Source organism: Neovison vison, chromosome 7, assembly GCF_020171115.1.
Source record: "Neovison vison isolate M4711 chromosome 7, ASM_NN_V1, whole genome shotgun sequence".
NCBI classification, from domain to species: domain Eukaryota; kingdom Metazoa; phylum Chordata; class Mammalia; order Carnivora; family Mustelidae; genus Neogale; species Neogale vison.
Genome location: NC_058097.1, coordinates 13,666,731 through 13,689,827, shown reverse-complemented (window position 1 = coordinate 13,689,827; position 23,097 = coordinate 13,666,731). Strand labels below are relative to the sequence as shown.

The window sequence follows — 23,097 nt, the reverse complement described above, 5'->3', positions numbered from 1 at the left end:
GTTTTTTTTAAGATTTTTCCTTTTTGAACGATCATATCTCAGCTAACAGCTCTTTAATAAGTACAGGGCAGATGATACCTAGCTTATAGTGACTGTGAGTATTTCCTTATGGATAGGCTCAGATGGAGAGACACGTGTGTTGGTTATCATTTTTTGGAGTTATCTTGGTTACATAGTTTAAAATGTTCTGATTTAACTGAGTTGACCAGGTATCAGTTTAATATTTCCTTTGTATTCACCTCAGTGCTTAGCTTCTTGGGGAAATTAAAAACAAAAGTAGCAACTATTTTTTGGAATTGACCTGCAGAACTCAAAGCCCTATTCTGTGGAGTTGAATAACATACCAGCCTCATTTTAGTTTTCATTTGCTCTTATCTTCCAGGTGTCCTTCACACATCTGTAGTCCTTCTCACAGAAATGTGTGAACGAAGCCCAGACATGCTTGCACATTTCAGAAAGGTAGGTACCATTCTGTATGCCTAAGCCTTTCTTGACTGAAAAACAATTTTCCTGAAGAGTACATCATTTCCTCACTTAGGAATTTTCTTTTGAAAGGAAGTTATGGAGCTGAATAAAGGACTTGACCAGCCCTGCTATGTGGTAGGGCTGGAAGCCAGATTTAGGCATATAAGAACTGGCAGTAGTACAGTGTTTTCCCTTTCATAATAGAAGTCTCTCGGTGTTGGCACACCTACCAGTCTCTCATGTGCTTTATCTGCTGTTTTCACATTGAAGACAGGAAATGTAACTTGAGGTCAAATTACAAACAGGAATTGTGTGTGCATGCATGCGCGTGCATGCGCGCGTGCGCCCGTGTGTGGGTGTGGGTGGTGCGGTGTGTGTTTTTAAAGGCAGGTAATTTATTTTTTTTAAAGTGAAAACTGCAAAGTGAAGTTTTACGTTACTTTTATGTAACACAGAGTCACCTTCTGTTCATTTTAGACTCTTGACTCTGGTGACTGAAGTCTAGCTCTCTTAGGTTCCCCCCTCTCTTTCTTACAGCATTCTAAAGTGGAAATTTTTGTTTTCTTCACTGGCTTTTAGAAGACGGTATAAGGATGCCTGGGAAAAACTGTATTTTGGGTAGTTCCATGCATTTAATTCCTTTTTAAGGTGCTGATCACTCGATAAATGGGGCTTATTTTGTATTTTAGATCTAACGAGGCTCTAATAGCATTTATTTTTTTGATTTTTTTTCCCTCTTAGATGTTCATGTCTTGATTAAATTATTGTAAAATAGTATGAGGCCTGTATCTGTCCCTAATGCTTGCTTTGTATGTTTTGTTCCTGTTGTCTGTTTGGAATCCTGCTGTATGTTAGAATGAAAAGGTAAGAATTAACCCTCTTTTAGATGGTGCATGCTGGCATTAGGTCCTTAGTAGCTTTTGTGCATCCATCCACAAATGCAGCTTTTTAAAAAATACACTAATGCTGAAGCTGTGCTTAATACTATGAGTTATTTGTTTTAGCATTTTTGGCTAACTCCTGAGTCCAGTTTTTGTCTTGTCACTTAAACTCCTTACTCCAAAGTCAGCCTTGGATTTCAGTTGCAGCCTTTCCTGAATTCTAAGCCTCCTTCTCTGCCTTTTCTTCATATTCACTTGAGAAACTTTGAACAGTTTCCCGGTGGCTTTGGTGATGGCAATTCCAGATCAGTTTGGAGCCTTGGCACAAAACACTGCTTCTTTTTGAAGTAGATATTTTAGAATCATGTGTGGGTAACCTCATACTTTATAAAAAGCTCTGTATGTACTTCTGGAGCTCTCAGTTCAGACTTAGAGCTTTTATTTCTCCCTTACCTACACTTACTCCTTCCTGGAAGTTTTGGGATAGAGTGGGTGGGCATCAACTGATTTTCATGGCTGCAGTGTTTCCCTTTGTCATCTTATCTTGTTTGTCTTGTCATAAGTTTTAGTGACTTGTATTTTTGTCTGAAAAATAAAGCTGGGTTTCAAGAATTTGTATGCTAAACTTTTAGGCATTTGTGCTTTTTGTCCCAGGGCAATTTTACGCGGTGTGCTGGTCTTGTGTCTGTGAATTTAAAAATTTGTGAATTTAGTAGCCCAAGGAAAAAAGACTTCTCTAAGAAATCAGGTTAAACAAGTAATTAGGAATATGTGTAGTACAAAAAAGGAGGCCATTGGGAAGTATGCAGGGTGAGCCACTTTTTTGTGCAGAGCTTGGTAACTAGGTGATCCCGGCTTTATTACATGTTAAAAGCAGTTTACAAAATCTGTCCACAGTTGACAGATTTAATGGGGATTCTGTTTAGAATTTACAGGTCACCATAACTTAGGTTTGTTTTAATCTTGGAGTTGTCCAAGTTAGAATTTTGTTTAAATGGCTGATGAATCACAATTCTGAAGTGTTACAGCCAAACTTCTTTAAATTCATACAGATTATATTCTCATATTGAAAAGTGGCCTCAGTATTGTGAGTGCATTCTTTGGCCTTTGTTTTGATCTTGATCCCCTTTTAAAGTTGAGGTGTAAGGAGGAACAGAACCAGAACACAGTGAGAAAAAGTCATTGAGTTGCAGCAAATTGGTTGGGTCTGTTCTGATCGCCTCCAAAAGAGATGTGATTTGCTTCACTTTGGACACTTGTTTTCTTAATTTTAGGTGATTGGAGTTGTTAATGTAGCTAAATTGAGTTTTTAGTTGGAGCCCAGAAAAGTTCCCATTGTGGCGCACATTTTGGAACAGGGTTTAAGATTAAGTGCTTAATCAACAGAATGAAATGAATGATAACATTTGAAACATTTAAAACAATACTTTGAAGTTCAGCTTAGCCATAAAATTGCCTCTACTATGTGTTATGACTCTAGTGGACAAAGTAAAGGAAGCGCAAGAGGGGAATTCTGACCATAAGGTATATATAGTTTCATTAACAAGATGAGACAAAGTAGGCAACAAAGTGTGTATAATTAAGTGCTGAAATAAAATTTTACCAAAAATTGTATCTTATGAGTTAAGAATAGGGAAAGGAAATTATTCACGGCCTTGCTATCTTCTTAAGGTGAAAAGTACAATTTTTTTAAATGTGTCTTTCCACTTGGTCAGTGTTGGAGGCCTTTGGATTCCCTGTTGTTTGTTGGAAAAGAATAGAACTAGCCTTGTCTTAAGTTTTTTCTCTGTTTGAGATAGTATATCTTAAAACTGTAATTTTAACAAAATCACCAGTATTTTTTGGTGATAATGTTTTATATTCAAATGTTTGAATGAGTAAAAACCGAACATGTTTGTGTTACCGAGGTATGTCAAGTTCTCCAGAAGTAGAAATGCAGTGTGCGCTGTAGGCATCTGTTTGACTTGATTCCCACAGGCTTTCTGACCTCCTGTTACTTGTAGTATCTTTGCATATATAACTCTAGGGTAAAACCGTCATTTGTTTTTAATTCAGATAAAATACATCTTCCGTCTTGAGTTCCTGGCCTAGGTACTCTTAAGTTCTGTTTATCAAGCATCAGCAGTATACCAGCGTATGGTATCAGTAGAATTTTCTTGGATTCAGACCCTTGCACCCCTTTTTATTTAGGCAAATTACCTGCCTATTCATGAGAAATTCTTTGATGTTCACTGTTTTTTGATGCATTTTTCTTCTCTGCAGCTTGTGCCCCAGTTAGTTCGTATTCTAAAGAACCTCATCATGTCGGGATATTCACCAGAACATGATGTTTCTGGTATCAGTGACCCCTTTTTGCAGGTGAGGTTGAAAGAAAATTTTGGAGAAAAGAATTTAATACCTTTGGAATAAATTGTTTCTTTCCTCTTAAGTTTAATGTCAGTAGGAATTTGATAATTATCTGGTTAAACAAATTACATTAATAAATGAATAGTGACAGTTCTATACTGCATTAATAGAATAAAATTGTAGTTGTACTACGTAGTATCTATTGCATAGAGACTTATCAATATACTATAGCTTTGTAGGTGGTGGTATCCTTTAGCTGTGGAGTGATGAAGTGTGGGTTGTCTAATTACTTCATTCAGACTTAGAAGTATTTACTACTTCTCTAAAGATAATGTTTAAAATTCTTCTGTTTGAATTTTGACCATTTCTAATGCGATCTGAGACTTCATTTAAGTTACTTGAGTTTCATACCAAGTAAGTTCCTTTGTGCCAGGTGTAATTTGTTGACACTAATCATGTTTTGCACGTTAGGTACGAATTTTGCGGTTATTAAGAATTTTAGGACGAAATGATGATGACTCAAGTGAAGCTATGAATGATATATTAGCACAGGTGAGTAGACTCAGTCTGCGCTGTATAAAATCTTCATTTTAATGTAGTGGGAGTGGAACATGGTGGTTAGATGGAGCAGTATTTATTTGTGTCTCCTCATTGGGGGCTGTAATCATTCACAAACTGTCTCTTGTTACCTCTGGATATTTTTTGAAAGTGTTATTTTATCACTAATGTACTGCCCACTTGTGACTTTTCAGGTTGCCACAAATACGGAGACTAGTAAAAATGTAGGAAATGCTATTCTTTATGAAACGGTTTTGACTATCATGGATATTAAGTCGGAGAGTGGACTGCGAGTAAGTCTTTTTAAATCTTTTTCTAAACATTTCAATTAGAATAAATAACTTGGGCTTGAGTACTGTAGAAATGAATTGCATTTGGAAATTAACTTTAGGAAAATGATGTGGAATGTATAATGCTGAGTTTTGGGATCTGAAGTATCATTCCCTCCATTAAAGGCTTTTAATATTGATTACAATAAAGTTTGGAAGCTCTCAGGTATAGTTAGATACATAGATACTGTTGAGTGAAGGAAACATTTCAAAACAAGCTTTTATTAGAGCCATGATTTGAATTGTATTCATCACTCCAAATAAGACATCGTATTTGAGTTACTTTGTTTTTCTTAAATATTTGTGTTTTTTTCTAAAGAAATGAACACTTAAAGTAAAAAAGCTAAAACAGTACCAAAGATATGTAGGGAGGGAAATGTTTGCCTGTAGCTTTCACTTTCTCCTAGTGGGGCATATGGTTACCCTTTCCTCATGTATTTTTTTTCAGAAATCTGAAAATGTATCTGTACACGTGTATTTCTTCTCTTCCCCAATTTTTGAAACTTTTGGCAGTAATTTTAGACTTACAGAAAAGTTGCAGAAATAGTTTAGAGCTTGCACATGCCCTTCACTCAGTTTCCCCCAATGTTAACATCGTGCATAACTAGAGATAATTATCAAAATTAAAGAGTTAATATTGGTATCATGCTAAATTACAGAATTTAGTCAGCTTCCACCAATTTTTATACTTATGCCATTTTTCTGTTTGAGGAGCTGATCCTCGATTCTACATTGTATTTAATTGTCATGTCTCCTTAGTGCTCTCCAGTCTGAGGCAATTCCTCCATTTTTCTGTGCCTTTCATGACTTTGACACTTTTGAAGAGTACTGATCAGTTACTTTGTAGAATGTCCCTCAATTTGGCTCTCTCTGAAGTTTTCTTATGATTAGATTGAGGTTATGCTTTTTTGGCAAGACTACCACAGAAGCGATGTGCCCTTCTTAGTGTCCTATCAGAAGAGACATGCTATCTGTTTGTTTCATTACTGGTGGTATTAACCTTGGTCATTTGGTTAAGGTGGTGTCTGTTGTGTCTCTCCACTGTATTGTTACTTTTTCATTTGTAATTAAAAATAGTTTGAGGGAGACACTTTGAGACTTTGCAAATACCCTGTTCTCAGCCTTTTTGTCCACCCATTTTAGTATCCATCCAAGAATCTTTTTTTTTTTTTTTAAGATTTTATTTATGTGTTTGACAGAAATTACAAGTAGGCAGAGAGGCAGGCGGGGGGGGGGAAGCAGGCTCCCCGCTGAGCAGAGAGCCCGATGAGAGGCTCAATCCAAGGTCCCTGAGACCATGACCTAAACCGAAGGCAGAGGCTTAACCCACTGAGCCACCCAGGCACCCCTCCATCAGAAAATCTTTTCTACAGTAGTTATTAGGGTGGTGTTCCAGTGACACTTTTCTATTTGCCTCATTTTTTCCTCATTAAATAATTGTAATTCCTCTGTAAGGAGGAATTTATTCATGAATTTATTCATTTTTTCAGTCACTTAATGATATAAGAATTGTTGGTTCATAGCCTTGTAAGAAACAGGTTTACTAAATACAGTCCAGTATTTAAATGTATACAGTTATTTTGTCCTTATCGTTCCAGTATCTAGATAACTTAACCAAAGTAATTTAAGTTAGTTCTCTTCCTCTCCCTCCCTTTCAAGCAAAATGATTGTCTTGCACCTTACTCTTTCCACCTCACATTATCTTGGAATTAGTCCATATTCATGTATAGAGACCATTTTCATTTTTTAAAAAATGGTGAAATATACATAATATAAAAGGTAACCATTTTTAAGTCTAGTTCAGTGGCATTAAGTAATTCACTTTTGCAGCCAGCACCACCATATTGTCTTTCCAAACAGAAACTTTGTACCCATTAAACAATAACTTTCCATTATTTCCTACCTTCAGTGCCTGGCAACCATCATTCCACTTTCTTTTTCTGAATTTGACTAGTCTTGATACCTCATAAAAGTGGAATCATAGAGTATTATCCCTTTGTAGCTGGCTTATTTCACTTAACATAATGTCTTCAAGGTTCATCCATGTTATAGTATGTGTCAGAACCCTAATGGCTGCGTGATACTCCGTTGTGTGGGTGTGCCAGAGTGTACTTAGCAAATTTGCTATTAATGGACACTTAGCATGTCCCAGTCATTTGTGATTACAGATAGTGTTGCGGTAGATTGTTTGCATATGTGCAAGTGTGTTTTTCAGATAAATTTCTGTAAGTGGAATTGTTGAAGCAGAGATGTTTAAAATATGTATAATTGCCAGAATTTTCTCCAGTGAGGCGGTGACAGTATTATTCTTCCACTAACAGTATAAAAACTTTAAAACATAATCTTCTAACAATTACTTTTGAAAGAGTATGATTTTATGAGTTTGCCCTCAGGTTTTTGTTTTGTTTCATTTTTGTTTTTTGCTAGCCATCTATAGAAGTATCCACTATCACCTTTAAATAGTTTGCACCATCAGGGGTCAGGAGGTGATCCTTATACAACATAAATGTTTAATTTTATTAGATTTTTAACCTGTGTTATTTCTCTTTAGGTCTTAGCCATAAACATCCTTGGTCGTTTCTTATTGAACAATGACAAGAATATTAGGTAAGTCAACTGGAAAATATCTTGTATATTGGTATTAGAAACTCAGTGTTTTCAAGAGTGATTTTGCTCAAGATCACATATGTACTGAATGACTTTTCTAGAACTTCAACTCAGGATTTTTATTTTTAAATTTTAAAACTTAAAGCTACTATTTTGTAAAGAATTTGAGAATTTGGCTCATGACTTAACTTTTACTTTGGTTTACACTGTCAGCATTAGGAGTCAGCAAACTTTTTCTGTGAAGGATCAGATGGTCACTATTTTAGGCTCTGTGGGCCTTAGGTCTCTCTGGCAAGTATTCAGAATTCTGTGTCTTGGTATGAAAGCAATCATAGACTATGTAAGTGAGGAGTGGCTGTGTTCCAATAAAAATTCATTTATAGAACCATGCAGCATAAGGCTAGAGTGTGGCTTGCTGACCTCTGCTCTAAATTAAGAAGAAAAATGTAACATTTTGCACTGCAGACCTGGAATGTGTTTGTGAACTCCAGCTAATTTTTTTAAGTAGATGGATTTATAAGTATTTTATTTTGTTACTTTCTTTCATGTATTATGTCCTTCTTGCCCTTTTCCCCGTTTTAATCAGGAGAAAATATTCTTTCTTATCAAGTGAGCATTTAAAAATGTGTAAATAATCATTGTGGTACCCTGAATTATCTCCTCCTTCCAAAAGAATTTTTAAATATTTGAATCTTAAACTCAGATTTTTATAGGGACAGTTGTGGTACCAGTATCCAATAAAAACAAAGAAAATACAAATGGTAACATTGAAATCATTTCCTCTTGTGTTTTGGGGCTAAGGAAAGGCATACTATATGCTTGTTTTGTTGTACCACTTGGAAGAATTTGGAAGAATGGAATCAGTCACTTTTAGAAGTTTAAGTGGACTTGACCATGAATGCAAATCTAATAAATTCTCTTGATTACCACTACTTAAGATTGTAGTGTCGTTTATGTCTTTAATGTATGTCTTTTATGTCTTTAGTGTATGTTACTATTACACTAATTCTGTCTTGACTTTTAAATATTTAAAAATACATAGTCATTAGACATCTTCTTTGTCATTATTTAAGTAGAGGAGGAACTATCCTGAATTTTACATTTCATTTCTGTTTTCTGCAACTTTGTTTCATCCAGATATGTAGCTTTGACATCTTTGTTGAAGACGGTGCAGACAGATCATAACGCAGTACAGAGGCACAGAAGCACAATTGTGGACTGCTTAAAGGATTTGGATGTGTCAATAAAACGGTAACAGATTACTGATCGTTCTCTGCTCTACCCCCTACCTGATAACTTCATAATAGATCTGAGAAGGAGTATGTTGCTATTTGTTTTAGTCATTATTTTCACAGTTGAACTCTCTGCTGAGGAAATCCTTTTTAAGAGAGGATCGGCAGAGGGAAGGTTAGATCAGTGAGAGAGGCCAATAAGGAGTACTGAAGTGCACACTGAAGTTCTCCTTGGTTCTTTGTACAAACAGGTACCTATGAGCTGGGGAGAGGTCTGCTTAACAGAAGTACTGTGCTCTGTGTGCTGGAGGATGAAAATGCGGAGTGATCCATCGGCTAAGTGTTTTATCACAATGCTGAAACTCAGTTGCTGACAGCACACATTTTCCCACAGTACTTATGCCCTGAGATACTAGAAGCAGCTGTGTTTTTTTAGAACAGTGCATCTAAGAATGACTGTTAGGCAGCAGATAGTACTTTGAAAAGGCATAATTTCTTTTCCCCAGTGGAGTAACTCCACTGAATCTATGGGAAGAACTGAGGGATGTTTGTAAAACCTAGTTAGAGTTGGCCTCAGTGAACTTTTGGTTGTCTGTTCAAATCCAGAATAAATCAGATTTGAAGTGATCTCTGAAACCATTCATTTAACAAATATCTATTGATATTAAGTTCCTTTTATTTTCAGAGAGCAGATGCTAAGCGCGTGAGCAATGTTAAGACAGACCTAAACTCAGCCACCATAACTCACCTAGTGCTTTGCACAGGACTTTTTTTTTAATTAAAAAATTTTTTCTTCTGGGTGCCTGGGTGGCTCAGTGGGTTGAGCCGCTGCCTTCGGCTCGGGTCATGATCTCAGGGTCCTGGGATCGAGTCCCGCATCGGGCTCTCTGCTCAGCGGGGAGCCTGCTTCCTCCTCTCTCTCTCTCTCTGCCTGCCTCTCTGCCTACTTGTGATCTCTCTCTGTCAAATAAATAAATAAAATCTTTAAAAAAATTCTTTTTTTCTTTTAAAGATTTTATTTTTTTTTAATTTATTATTTATTTGACAGAGAGAGAGATCACAAGTAGGCAGAGAGAGAGGAAGGGAGGCAGGCCCACAGAGCCACCCAGGCGCCCCTAAAGATTTTATTTTTAAGTGATCTCTGTACCCAATGTGGGTCTTGAACCTACAACCCTACAAGAGTTGCATGCTCCACCAACTGAGCCAGCCAGGCACCCCAGGGTTTTTGTGTGTGGTTGAGGGTGGGGAGGTGCTTTGCGCAGGGCTTATAAGCACCCTCTCAGTTGATTCTCAAAGCAAGCCAGTGAGACAGACTAGACAATTACTTCTATCCCCACTTAACAAATTAGTTAAAATACAGTCCCATAGGAATCAAATGATTTCCTCTAAACCTGCCCCTATAATGGGCAGACCTGGGAATAGAAATTATTTTTTTTTTTAAAGATTTTATTTATTTATTTGACAGAGAGAGAGATCACAAGCAGGCAGAGAGGCAGGCAGAGGGAGAGGAGGAAGCAGGCTCCCCACCGAGCCGAGAGCCCGATGTGGGGCTTGATTTCAGGACCCTGATATCATGACCTGAGCTGAAGGCACAGGCTTTCACTGAGCCACTCAGGAGCCCCTGGGAAGAGAAATTAGACTTCTGACTCCTATTGTGTTGTTTCTCTATGGCTTTTGACTGGGATTTGCATTTCAAAAGTAAAAACTGTGTCTTCTTGACAGGCTGTTTAACGCGCTCGGAGCTCAGACTCTGCAGTCCGAATGCCTCATTTCAAATTTTGGCTCTGTATTTATTAAACTTGCTTTGGTCACTTAACCTTTCTCTGCCTCAGTTGTCCCATATGTAAAATGCAAATGCAAGAGCACCCACTTCAGAGGCCCCTGTTTGGCTCAGTCGGTTAAGTGGTTAAGCGTCTTAACCTGCCTCAGGTTGGATCTCTGGGTCCTTGGATTGAGCCCCAAAGTAGGCTTCCTGCTCAGTGGGGAGCCTGCTTTTCCCTCTCTCTCCCTCAACCTCTGCCCCTCCCCATCCCTCATTCTCTCTCTGTGAGCACCCACTTCAAAGGGTTATGCAGGATTAACTGGATTATATGTAAAGTACTTAAGCACTGTACAAGAATTAGCTATTGTATCCCTGTAAAGATTGAATGTTGTTCATAGATCAGCTAAGATGAAAGTATTTCTTACTTATTAAATTGGTATTTTGAAAGTAAATTATATACCATGTTTGAAATTACTGACCAAATATGAGAAGATGCATGTAGTAATCTTCTAACTTTTGCATGTCAAACATTTCCATTTTGCCTTGGTTGCCAAATTTGATAGGCAGTTACAGAAACTCTTATTTGCCCCCACAGCACATGCCCTTTTTCCTTTTTCATGGCCCTCATTCTCTCTTTTGCCCTCCCAGCCCCCACCAGCTTTATTGAGAAAAAAATTAACATAAACATTGTGTAAGTTTGATGTTTACAGGTGCATTGATTTGATACATATTGTAAAATAGTTACCACCATGGCATTAGGACACCTGTGTCACACTACATAGTCACCATTTCTTTTTTGTGCTGAGAATAGTTGAGATCTATTTCCTTAGCAACTTGCAAGTATATAATCCATTTTTATAATTATTAATTTTTGTTGTCATGCTCTGCATTAGATCCCCAGAATTTGCCTATTTTATGGCTGAAGTTTGTACCTTTTGATCGACATCCCCCCGCCCCCACCCCAGACCCTGGTAACCACCATTCTTGTCTATTTCTATGCTTTTGACTTTTTTAGCTTCCAGGTGTAGGTGACATCATACAGTATTTGTTTTTCTCTGACTTATTTCACTTATCATAATACCTTCAAAGTGTGTTTTTATTCCAGTTTTCTGTATATCTTTTGATGTAGACTGTTATATCATCTTTGAACAGAAATGGATGTAATAAAAGGCGAATGTCCTGGCTTTATCACATTTTTAAGGAATAATGCAAAGGGGTATCTTTCGGTAATACTTTTGTTGCTTCTCTTTTTGAGCCTTTTAAGTATTCTGAATTTAGTTTCTTAGACTGTTGAACCCAAACTGCATTTTTGGTCATAGGTAGTGTATCTTTTAGAGCTTTTTGAGGAAAAGTGTTGAATGAAGATTCAAAATGCTAAAACTAACCTTGTTAACTTAGTTGTCTTATGTACAAAGATTGCAATTACAAGATCATGGAAGGACATCAATATATCTGCCAGTACTTGATGTTCAGAAACAATACACCTGGGTCTTTGTTTTGTTCCTGCTATAAATATCATAACTTTTTTTTTTTTTAATGTTTTCCCTCTGCAAGGCGTGCAATGGAATTGAGTTTTGCCCTGGTAAATGGGAATAATATCCGAGGCATGATGAAGGAATTACTTTATTTTCTGGATTCCTGTGAGCCAGAATTTAAAGCAGACTGTGCATCTGGAATCTTTCTTGCTGCAGAGAAGTAAGATTTAATTTTTACATTCATTGATAAAAGATGCTTGGAACTTTTTGAAAGCATCTTTACAACTTGGGGAAAATGTTGTAAACCTCTTTAAAATGTGTAATGTTTATTTCAACCTCCCAGTTAGAAATTTGCTTCATTAGAAGGTGATTCTAGCCAGTATTTAGGTATGCTAAGACCAAAAACAGCCCACTTTTATAAAATTCCTCTTATATCTGTTCTTCAACTTCTCATCTATGAAGAAGAGAATAGAGAAGCTTTTGTTTGTTTCTTTGTGGGTTTTGGGTAGAGAATAGAAAGACTATAGCATCACAGCATCTAAATTGTGATTCTGTGAAAAACTTTTAGGAAGAAATACCTCAATTTTAGTAGTGTGGTTATTTCTCCTCTCTGCACTGTGAATTTAAGGAAATGAGTTTCTAGTCCTGGTATTGCCTGGATCCCTTTTCTTTCTTCTCTGTCCTCCTGCTTTGTCTTCGTGATCTGTTTTCTGAAAAACTGGAGATGGAGTCCATGTCTCAGCTCAGTAACTCGTGTTACAGTTATTAATGGGAAACATCTGAGTTTGTGTAGCATTTCATTACCCTTTGAAATGGGGTTAGCTGCTAGATTCGAAGGTAAGATTGGCCCCCAAAATAATCACTTTACCAGTAAACCTAAAAAAGATTATAGGACAGGATTTTTGAAAGTCACTGAGCACAGAATATAGTTCACAGGTTCCAGTAATTTCATCTGGTGCCATTATTTCCCCAGGTATGCACCTTCCAAACGGTGGCACATAGACACGATTATGCGTGTTCTGACAACGGTAAGTAGTGTTTTTTTAGTCAACATATACCAGGTGCAGGATGTGCTGATTAATGAGGCAGACAAATCCCTTGTTCTCAGGAGGATTTACATTCTAGTTCTAGTGGGAGAGATAGGAAATTCATGGAGAAATACGTACTATCCTGTTAGGCAAGAAAAAAAATACTACGAGAAACAGTGAAGCAGCATGAAGGACTACAGTGATGGCAGGAGAGAGTGGAATATGGGGGCAGCAGGCCAGTTTTTTTTAGATAGAGTAGTCAGGGCAGGTCACTCAGAGGAGAGAGCTCAGTGAAAGGAGGAGCCGTGCCAAGGTTTGGGGGAACAGCAAGTGTTGCAAAGCTCTTGAGTAGCAGCAAGTGTGGCCTGCTTGGAGGCAATAAGAAGGCAAGTGAAGCCAGTAGCATGAGAGGCAGAGAATAGTAGGACTGAAGCAGGGGCTAGGTTATATAGGGCCTTTGAGGAGTTTGGAAGCTGTTGGAGGGTTTTGGATGACTACATTTATTCTGGTTTTAAAATTACAGATTTATAAGTTATTCTTCTTTGGCAGTCTTCCAGAGTTTTGGAGCATCTCTGTTTATCATTTAATTAATAGAAATCAGAGATTTAACAGTTAAAATGAAAGTGTTGTGGCAAATAAAGAAAACATAACTACTATGTTTAATTGCTATGTCAGAAATAGATACCATAAAGGGAAATTTCCACAGGTTTAATCACATTAAAATTCAAAATTTGTAAGGCAAAAGGAAAAAAATCTACAGAGTTAAAAGGCAAATGACAAGTGGAGAAAAACACTGTAACATATGACAGCATGTTAATATCTTTAATCTATAAATAGTTAACAATTAATAAGAAAAATCAAACACTGTAATGGAAAAATTGGCATTTGAACAGACATTTCACAAAAGAAGAAAGAAATGGCTAGTTAACATTGACAAATACCCTTACTAATAAAGAAATTTTACTTATAAAATTACAATGGAGATATCATTTTTCACTTGTCGTTCTTTTTAATCAAATTCCTAGTGGTAGTTAGAAAATAGAGAAATAGGCAGTACCCTCCACTTCGTATTGGGTATAAAATGGTGCCATTTTTCCAGAGTAGACTTCCAGAAATCAAGAGTTGGCCTCTTAACTGACTGAGGCACCCAGGCACCCCTAGTTTATACCTTTGAATTCAGTCATTGTCTTTTTAGTAATTTATCTTGGAAAAATAAAAGGACAAGTATACAGAAACATATATACAAAGATAATCATCTCAATCTTGTTTATAATGGGAGAAAACTGGAAATAAATACAAGTCTCCAAATGGGCATTGGTTAAGCAAGTTATGAAACGTGTCTGTAGGAAGGAATGAGATTGTTAAAATTACCGTGTGTGTATATATATTTGTTGCTGTGGGATTCTGTTTTGACATGCTGGCTTGCTAGTTTACTTGAATTAACTTCATGAAAAGTTAATGCACTAATGAAGAAATCATATTTTAACAAAAACTGTGAATCAGGACACATTTTTTAGTTTTTATAAGGCTTAAGAGAAGAGAAAATTAAAGCTCTTGAAGAAAAATGTCAGTGCTTCATTCTTTTAATTTTTCCAATTGACTTAGTCTTATTATGGTCCTATGGTTTTTCCTCTTTAACCTGTTGATGTGCTGGATTACATTAATTGATTTTTGAATGTTGAACTAACCTTCCATACCTAGAATAAATCCAACCTGGTCGTGGTATGTAGTTCTTTTTATACATTGCTATGTTTGATTTGCTAATAGATTTTTTTAGGACTTTTGCATCTCTGCTGGTGAGAGATACTGGTCTGTAATTTTCTTTGACCTCTGTGTTACTTAGTTGTGTAGTCTCCAAATATTTTGGGATTTCTTAGCTATCTTTGTGTTACTGATTCCTAGTTAAATTCCTAGTTAAATCTTTTATTCCTTTATTTATTTATTTTTTAAAAAATTTTATTTATTTATTTGAGAGAGAGAGAACACAGTGGCGGGAGATGGGCAGAGGGAGAAGCACACTCCCCAGTGAGCAGGAAACTTAACATGGGGCTCGATCCCAGGACCTCAGAATCATGACCCAAGCGGAAGGCAGACTCTTAGCCAACTGAGCCACCCAGATGCCCCTGTCTTTTTTTTTTTTTTTAATTTGAGATCTTTCTGGGGCCTCTGCCTGGCTGAGTCGGTAGAGGACGTGTCTCTTGATCTCACTGTCAGGAGTCTGTGCGCCAAGTTGGACTTGGAACCTACTGTAAATAAATAAATAAAATAAAATAAATTTGAGATTTTTAATGGCCCAGAATATGGTTTGTCTTGGTGAATGTTCCATGTGAGCTTGAGAATAATGTGTTTTCTGCTGTTGGATGAAGTGGTGTATAAATGTCAGATCATGTTAATGCTTTCTCTTATTTAAAACATTACTTTTTTTCATTAGGAAAGAAGAATGTAAAACAGTTACTTATTTTTTCACTTCTGTCCATTCCCTTTTGACTATTTCCCCAAACTTCTCTCTCCTCTGGCTTTGTGTTTTTTTAGCAGGTGTGGGTATCCCAATCATCTGGGTTTTTTTTTCTTTTTCTGTTTCTGTTTCTCTTTTTCTCCTTTCCCTTTTTCTCTTTCTCTTTGTTTCTCTTTCTTCCTTTCCTTGGTCTCATTCTTCTAGGTCAGATCTGGTCTTCTGTCCTTGATCAAGGTGGGCTGATACGAGGCACAGGTTCCACTGTTTATATGTCCTGCACAGCTTGGTTATTATAATCCTCTGACAAGGCCAAGGTTTAGTTTCCTCAGAGGTTAAATAGCTTTACTTTGTTGCATGGTTGCGAACAGTACCTCAGATTCTACTAGTCAAGAGGACATTGGAGAGACCAGGTTTGTTTTTGTTTTTAGTGTACATGATTGAATACAAAATATTTCTCCTTTCTGGGACGAATGGTTCTTTAATTTTTATAAACTCTAGTTTTCAAAGGACAGTGTGATATTTTAAATAAATTGCAGAAAGATTACTATTCTTATTTAAAATGCTGCCTTTAAAAAAATAAAATAAAATAAAATGCTGCCTTTTGGGAGTGCCTGGGTGGCTCAGTCAATTAAGCATCTACCTTAGGTTCAAGGTCATGATCCCCAGGGTCCTGCTCAGCAGGGAGTCTGTTTCTACTTCTGCCTCATCCCCCATTCATTCACATGCAGGCACACACTCTCTCTCAAATAAATAAATAAAATCTTAAAAGAAATTTTAAAAAATGCTGCCTTTCTGGACTGCTGATACACTCCCCTCTCCGTCCCTCAGAGTAATGTGGCCTCTCTAGCTAGCCCATATGATTTTAACTGTGTTGGGGAGTTGTGAGAGGGACAGATTGTTGTAGTTAAGTTCCCAGTGAATGTACTTCATACGTTTTTGAACTCTTAAACCTAATCTGTTTTGATAAAGGTCCTTTATATTTTACTTTGACTTTGACAGAAGAGATTTTTAAATTTTTTATAAAATTAATAAAATAAGAATATTCATTTAAATAAGTAAGTCATTTGAATAATTAAAATTGAAGTTTGAGCTGCGTATACATCTGAGAATTGGAACCAGCTTTATCTCTGAGGATGCTCTGTAGTCGACTCCTTTGAATAAAAGCAGTAGCTTTTATGATCATTACGGTGTGTTTCTAAGGGTAACTGCGTTTCCTTTTAGGCAGGAAGCTATGTTCGTGATGATGCGGTCCCCAACTTGATCCAGTTAATAACCAATAGTGTGGAGATGCACGCCTATACTGTCCAGCGCTTATACAAAGCAATTCTTGGTGATTATTCTCAAGTAGGTACTTTCTGCTTTGGCAGGGAAATTTCTCATTATGTTCCTGGTGTGTTCTTACTATTAACACTCCAGATACATATTTCTTGGTTTTGACCTTTATGATTAGATGACGTGTGATTTGCATTAATCCTTGCAAGGATTAAAAGCCTTTGACAAATGGTGACTTTCTTTTGACAGCAACCTTTGGTACAAGTGGCTGCGTGGTGTATAGGTGAATATGGAGATCTTCTTGTATCAGGCCAGTGTGAAGAGGAAGAACCTATTCAGGTACTCCTTGTTACTCTTTCAGGTGGGGGAAAATAGTAGTTTTGGTTACAGGAGGGTAGTGTTCAATGAGGAGTTGAGGTTCATTCCTAAAAAACCTGTTAAAGATGGTAATGCCAGAATTATATTGGGAAACTTGCCAGTTTTTGAGATGGAACTTACTAGCCCTATGTGAGATTTTTTTTTTTTTTAATTTATTTATTTGACAGACAGATCACAAGTGGGCAGAGAGGCAGGCAGAGACAGGGGGAAGCAGGCTCCCTGCTGAGCAGAGAGCCTGATGCGGGGCTTGATCCCAGAACCCTGGGATCATGACCTGAGCTAAAGGCTGAAGCTTTAACCCACTGAGCCACCCAGGTGCCCCCCTATGTGAGATTTTTAAACCACCTGCAGACTGATTCTCCGCTCCATCCGACTAAAATACACTGTTTCTCCTACCCTGTGACTTGATGAGAAGAAATGAGACATATCTGTGTCTGCATTTGCTTCCTTTTTTTTTTTTTTAAGGATTTTATTTATTTATTTGTCAGAGAGAGAGAGAGAGAGAGAGAGCGAGCGCACAGGCAGAGTGGCAGGCAGAGTCAGAGGGAGAGGCAGGCTCCCTGAGGGGCAAGGAGGCCAATGTGGGACTCGATCCCAGGACGCTGGGATCATGACCTGAGCCGAAGGCAGCTGCTTAACCAACTGAGCCACCCAGGCATCCCTGCATTTGCTTCTTAAAAGACTGGTTTTAGGGGCGCCTGGGTGGCTCAGTGGGTTAAGCCTCTGCCTTCAGCTCAGGTCATGATCTCAGGGGTCCTCGATAGAGCCCCAGGTCAAGCCCTCTACTCAGCGGGGAGCCTACTTCTCCCTCTCTCTCTGCCTGCCTCTTCGCCTACTTGTGATCTCTCTCTGTCAAATATATAAATAAAATCTTAAAAAAAATTTCATATGTTTTCACTTATTTGTGGAGCATAAGAAATAACACGGAGGGCATGGGGAGATGGAGAGGAGAAGAGTTGAGAGAAATTGGAGGGGGAGATGAACCATGAGAGACTATGGACTCTGAAAAACAATCTGAGGGTTTTGAAGGGGCGGGGGTGGTGGGAATTTGGGTGAGCCTAGTGGTGGGTATTATGGAGGGAATGTATTGCATGGAGCACTGGGTGTGGTGCATAAACATTGAATTCTGGTACACTGAAAGGAAATTAAAAAAATAAAAAATTGGGGCGCCTGGGTGGCTCAGTGGTTTAAAGCCTCTGCCTTTGGCTCAGGTCGTGATCCCAGGGTCCTGGGATCGAAGTGGGGAGCCTGCTTCCATTCCTCTCTCTCTCTGCCTGCTTGTGATCTCTGCCTGTCAAATAAATAAAATTTAAAAAAAATTAAAATTAAAAAATTAAAAATTAAAAAAAAAAAAAGACTGGCTTTAGGAGAAGTTGTGACAACAGCACTTGGACTCTATTTATCCTTTTATTTTCTTCCTTTACTTCTGCCCTTTGAAACTAATATAATGTGTCTCGCAGCCCCCATTGGGTATTTTCCACTCTTTTTTTTTTTTTAAATTTAAAAAACCTCTCTCCTACCTGCCTCTCATTGATGGATCAGCGTGGACATTTAATGGTAGCGAAGCACAGATTGTGTTAGAAGTTTTGGTAATGATGGTAGGGTTGTCTTTCTGGTGGCATCCTGTGACTTGAAATCAGATTTAGCTATCTACTGTTAGAATTCATCCTATTTTTTTTTTCCTTCCCCAGGTAACAGAAGATGAAGTGTTGGATATTTTAGAAAGTGTCTTAATCTCTAATATGTCCACCTCTGTGACCCGAGGTTATGCCCTCACTGCCATTATGAAGCTTTCTACTCGATTCACCTGTACTGTAAAGTGAGTATGGAGAAAAAGTAGAATGGACATGTTATTTATAATTTTTAAAAACTCTTGTTATGGAAAATTTCAAGCAAAGGCAAAAATAGGATAGTAAAATGAATTTTATATTTTATATACCTGTTTTTCCATGATAGTAATCATTAATTTGTGGTTCATCCTTATTTTATCTATACTTTGATCCCTGTTACCCTGACACCCCACCATTTATTTGTTTGAAGGTAAAAAGTTATGTTTTTAAAATCTGATTTCTAATGCCTTTTCTCTTGTTTAAAGTAGAGAAGTTACTTCCCTATATAAGGGCTCTGGTTTATTATAGTATTTTGAGATGTCTGAAGAGGAAGAAAATCACAAAGGTTTTGGTGGTCTAATGTTTACTTTATGTTCTGCTGTTCACTATTTTGAATAAAATTCAGTTGGATTAGTTTCCCAGCCAGGTATCTTAAGGCAAACTTAGTTCTCTTAGATTTTCTGTAAGGCCATGTGAAAAGGGGTATTTTTTACTAACTCTTTAAATTGTGAACTAGAAGAATTTATTGTTAGGTAATAATGTTTTGGTGATAAAAGCTTATTTTAAAGGTGTTGAGAGAATGAACATTACATGCTTCTTTTGTAACAGATTAATAATTGGTACTTTTTTCTAGCAAATTTTAGGGATGGGACATTTATTTTTTTTTATTTTTTATTTTTTAGATTAATTTTTTATTTATTTGACAGACAGAGATCACAAGTAGGCAGAGAGAGAGAGAGAGAGAGGGGAAAGCAGGCTCTCCGCTCAGCAGAGAGCCCGATGCGGGACTCGATCCCAGGACCCTGGGATCATGACCTGAGCCGAAGGCAGCGGCTTAACCCACTGAGCCACCCAGGCGCCCTAGGGATGGGACATTTAATAGACAAAATCTAACATTACAGTTAGAACAAGTACAGGGATACACGATGGTGTTGAAGTGTGTGTTGGATAGAAGAAGACAAAGGAAAGGGGTTTTGTTTTTGAAAAGATACGTAAATTAAGGAAAGAGGAGTGGAAACTCTGGTTTGTTTGTTCTCTCTGCTTGTTTATGAACTTTCTTTTGGGTATTTGAATTTGTTTGTCATTTTATCCCAAAGCCGAATTAAGAAAGTGGTTTCAATCTATGGAAGCAGCATTGATGTGGAACTCCAGCAGAGGGCAGTAGAATATAATGCACTTTTTAAGAAATATGACCATATGAGGTAAGTGAAAGAAGCTGAGCAGTGCATGTGGCTGTTAGCATCCTGAACACATTGTCATGATAATCCACAAAGGAGACACATTCCTTGTGCTTGATTACCTGGACCTCACAACGCTGTTTAGTCCTAATTGCTTGACTGCTTTTATTGGTCTGTCCTCTATTCTGCCTGCTCTGTAAAGACTTAAGTCAGCCGTGTCCTCCTGTTCACCTTCTCCCCTTTCTTTTGGCGAGAAATGTTTGCTTCATGTTCCATTTTATTGGGTTAAGAAATAGGCGTTTTGGTGGTGGTTGTTGTTTTTTTTTTTTTTTCCAACGGAATCTCATTCCAGTATTTAACTCTGTGACATACGATCTTTTTTTCCACTTCTGTTATGCAGTGTCTTCTTGATTGGAACTTGTTAATTCCTACTTATTTACCTCTCTTTCATTCCAATTTCTCTATCCACCGAGAAATCCCAGTCTCTCGGGATTTAAGTAGACAGTTTGTCTATTCAAGGTTTCTTGCCTGCCCTTAATCCAGCCAGGAATTTAGGTCATGTATTCTTGTAATCCACCTTCTATTTTAGTGTGTGTGTTACAGAGTGGGGAGGGGAGATGGCTGTCCATATTTGACTCCAATATAGTAACAGTGATTGTCTTGGGTAGGGAATCTAGGTTAACTGCCTAGAATTTAACCACTTCAGATTCTTCCAGGTCTGCCCTCCTTGAGAGAATGCCTGTCATGGAAAAAGTAACCACAAATGGCCCTACTGAGATTGTGCAGACAAATGGAGAGACAGAACCAGCTCCACTAGAGACCAAACCACCACCCTCTGGGTCACAGCCCACCAGCCAGGTAGCTTTTCACTTGCTTATCTGGGAATCCTCATGATCTTAACAGTTCCTTATAACCTCTCAGCTGATTCCCTTCAGTGTTCCTGGATTGATTGATGGCTCTCTTCCTTATTTTTAAGTGTTGAAAGAGCTTTGCCTTTGTTGCAGATTAGACAAATGACTAATGAATTGAGGTATTATTTCCTTGTATAGGCCAATGATTTATTGGATTTGTTGGGAGGAAATGACATAACACCTGTTATTCCAACTGCACCTACAAGCAAACCAGCTTCTGCTGGTGGAGAACTTCTTGATTTGCTGGGAGACATCAACCTTACAGGTGAGACCAGACTGGAGTTACTTAATGCTTGGGTGGGGATAAAGGCCTTAGGGAAAAACTACACTGAACAAAGACTTTCTGGCATGTGAAGCAACTAAAGAGGGGAGAAGCCAAGTGAGAAGTAGGAATGGAATCTTAACATCTGGGATGTAAACTGCCATGCTAGTATTCTAGAGCTAATTCACAGGGAATAAAGAGTCCAATTTTTAATTTTGGGAGGATAAATTGCTCTCCTAGTATTTAAGATAGAAAGCACTTTCTCTTTCAGGCTACAAAAGAAATATATTTCAAGTCACTTCTGCTTTTACTTAGTGTCCTAAGGCATCACTTTTTCTATGTTTCTTTCTACTCATGATCAGCTTTCAGTAGCCAAGGCCATTTGTGGAGAGTGGAGAGATGTTAACCTATTTTCCTCTCACCTTCTTAATAAAACAATGGAGGGAGAAAATTGTCCATGATGATAATATTCAAACATAACTTTTCATTTGGGAACATTTTTTTCTTTTCTTTTAAGATCTTATTTATTTATTTGACAGAGAGAGAGAGAGTGAAAGAGGGGACACAAGCAGGGGAAGTGGGAGAGGGAGAAGCAGGCTTCCCGCCAAGCAGGGAGCCCTATGTGGGCCTCTATCCCAGGATCCTGGGATCATGACCTGAGCCAAAGGCAGATGATTAATGACTAAGCCACCAAGGTGCCCCTGGCACATTTTTTTCTTATGTTTGTTTATGTAGTAAACATTAGTGATTGTTGATGTATTCATAACATTATGAACCCTGAGTCCAAACGTATTACTGTAGCATATAATTTCTATCTCAAGTGATTTCTTTAAAAGTATAATGGTGAGGGACGCCTGGGTGGCTCAGTGGGTTAAAGCCTCTGCCTTCGGCTCAGGTCATGATCCCAGGGTCCTGGGATCGAGTCCCGCATCGGGCTCTCTGCTAGGCGGGGAGCCTGCTTCCTCCTCTCTCTCTGCCTGCCTCTCTGCCTCCTTGTGATTTCTGTCTGTCAAATAAATAAATAAATCTTTAAAAAAAAAAAAAGTATAATGGTGAGTTACTGCATATATGCCCCACTGAGCAGAGAGCCCAATGCAGGACTCGATCCCAGGACCCTGAGATCATGACCCGAGCTGAAGGCAGCGGCCCAACCCACTGAGCCACCCAGGCGCCCTCATGCGTACTTTTGAGTCATTCCCACATAGTTCCACATCCTCAGATGCCATAGCTCTACTGGATATATCAAAAAGCAAAAACAGCCCCTTAGTTAAAACATAGTGTAGGGGTGCCTGGGTGGCTCAGTGGGTAAGCCTCTGCCTTTAGTCATGATCTTGGGGTCCTGAGATCGAGCCGCAAGTTGGGCTCTCAGCTCAGTGGGGAGCCTGCTTCCTCCTCTCTCTCTCTGCCTGCCTCTCTGCCTACTTGTGATCTCTCTCTGTCAAATAAATAAATAAAATCTTTTAAAAAAAAAACAACCATAGTGTGTAGATGATTCAATTACTTATTCACGTATTAGCATTTCTGTGTTAGTTCATACTCTTCACAATTATAATTTTAGATGGTTGTCCAATATTGCATTAAAAGATTTGCATCATTATTTACTCAGTTCCTTACTATTAGATGTTTTGTTTCAGATATTTCTTGTAATGAATGCCTCAACAAATGTCATCATTACATTGATTTTCTCTTATTTTGGATTACATTCTTAGATAGGTTACTCAGCATTTCTGGTTCTGTTCAAAGTAAAGGTGGGAGGTGCCTGGCAGGCGAATCAGTAGAGCATGTACCTCTTCATCTTGGGATTGTGGGTCCGAGCCCAGCTTGGATGTAGAGATTACTTAAAAATAAAATCTTTTAAAATAAAAAAAGGATGGGGGTGCCTGGGTGGCTCAGTCACTTAAGCATTAGCCTTCAGCTAGGGTCATGATCCCAAGGTCCTGGGATCAAGCCCAGCATGGGTCTCTGTTCATCAGGGAGTCAGCTTCTCCCTCACCCTCTTCTTGCCTCTCCCCCTGCTTCTGCTCTCTCTGTCAAATAAATAAATAACATTTAAAAAAAATAATTTAAGAAGGATGATAACTGTTTTACCTTATGAGCTCTTTGTGAGGAGTGGTGGCTTATTCAGTACA

At 38.0% G+C, this 23,097-nt stretch overlaps 1 protein-coding gene and 1 non-coding gene across 5 annotated transcripts in view; both read left to right on the top strand.

The window, feature by feature from the left end:
• Nucleotides 1-23,097, top strand: part of AP1G1 (adaptor related protein complex 1 subunit gamma 1) — an 81,300-nt gene that overhangs the window by 46,351 nt on the left and 11,852 nt on the right. For 2 of the 4 annotated variants that reach the window (XM_044255798.1, XM_044255795.1), the window contains exons 6-20: nt 383-459; nt 1,321-1,329; nt 3,609-3,704; nt 4,164-4,244; nt 4,445-4,543; nt 7,131-7,186; nt 8,324-8,437; nt 11,735-11,875; nt 12,629-12,683; nt 16,360-16,482; nt 16,660-16,749; nt 18,480-18,607; nt 19,715-19,819; nt 20,512-20,653; nt 20,845-20,971. In XM_044255798.1, the coding sequence (XP_044111733.1) occupies nt 383-459; nt 1,321-1,329; nt 3,609-3,704; nt 4,164-4,244; nt 4,445-4,543; nt 7,131-7,186; nt 8,324-8,437; nt 11,735-11,875; nt 12,629-12,683; nt 16,360-16,482; nt 16,660-16,749; nt 18,480-18,607; nt 19,715-19,819; nt 20,512-20,653; nt 20,845-20,971 (1,443 nt within the window). The remainder of the gene's footprint in view (nt 1-382; nt 460-1,320; nt 1,330-3,608; nt 3,705-4,163; nt 4,245-4,444; nt 4,544-7,130; nt 7,187-8,323; nt 8,438-11,734; nt 11,876-12,628; nt 12,684-16,359; nt 16,483-16,659; nt 16,750-18,479; nt 18,608-19,714; nt 19,820-20,511; nt 20,654-20,844; nt 20,972-23,097) is intronic. The other 2 variants (XM_044255796.1, XM_044255797.1) reach the window with 1 other exon arrangement.
• On the top strand, nt 8,717-8,801 carry LOC122914900. Its single transcript, XR_006385964.1, has one exon. It is a non-coding gene; the product is annotated as a small nucleolar RNA SNORD71 (small nucleolar RNA).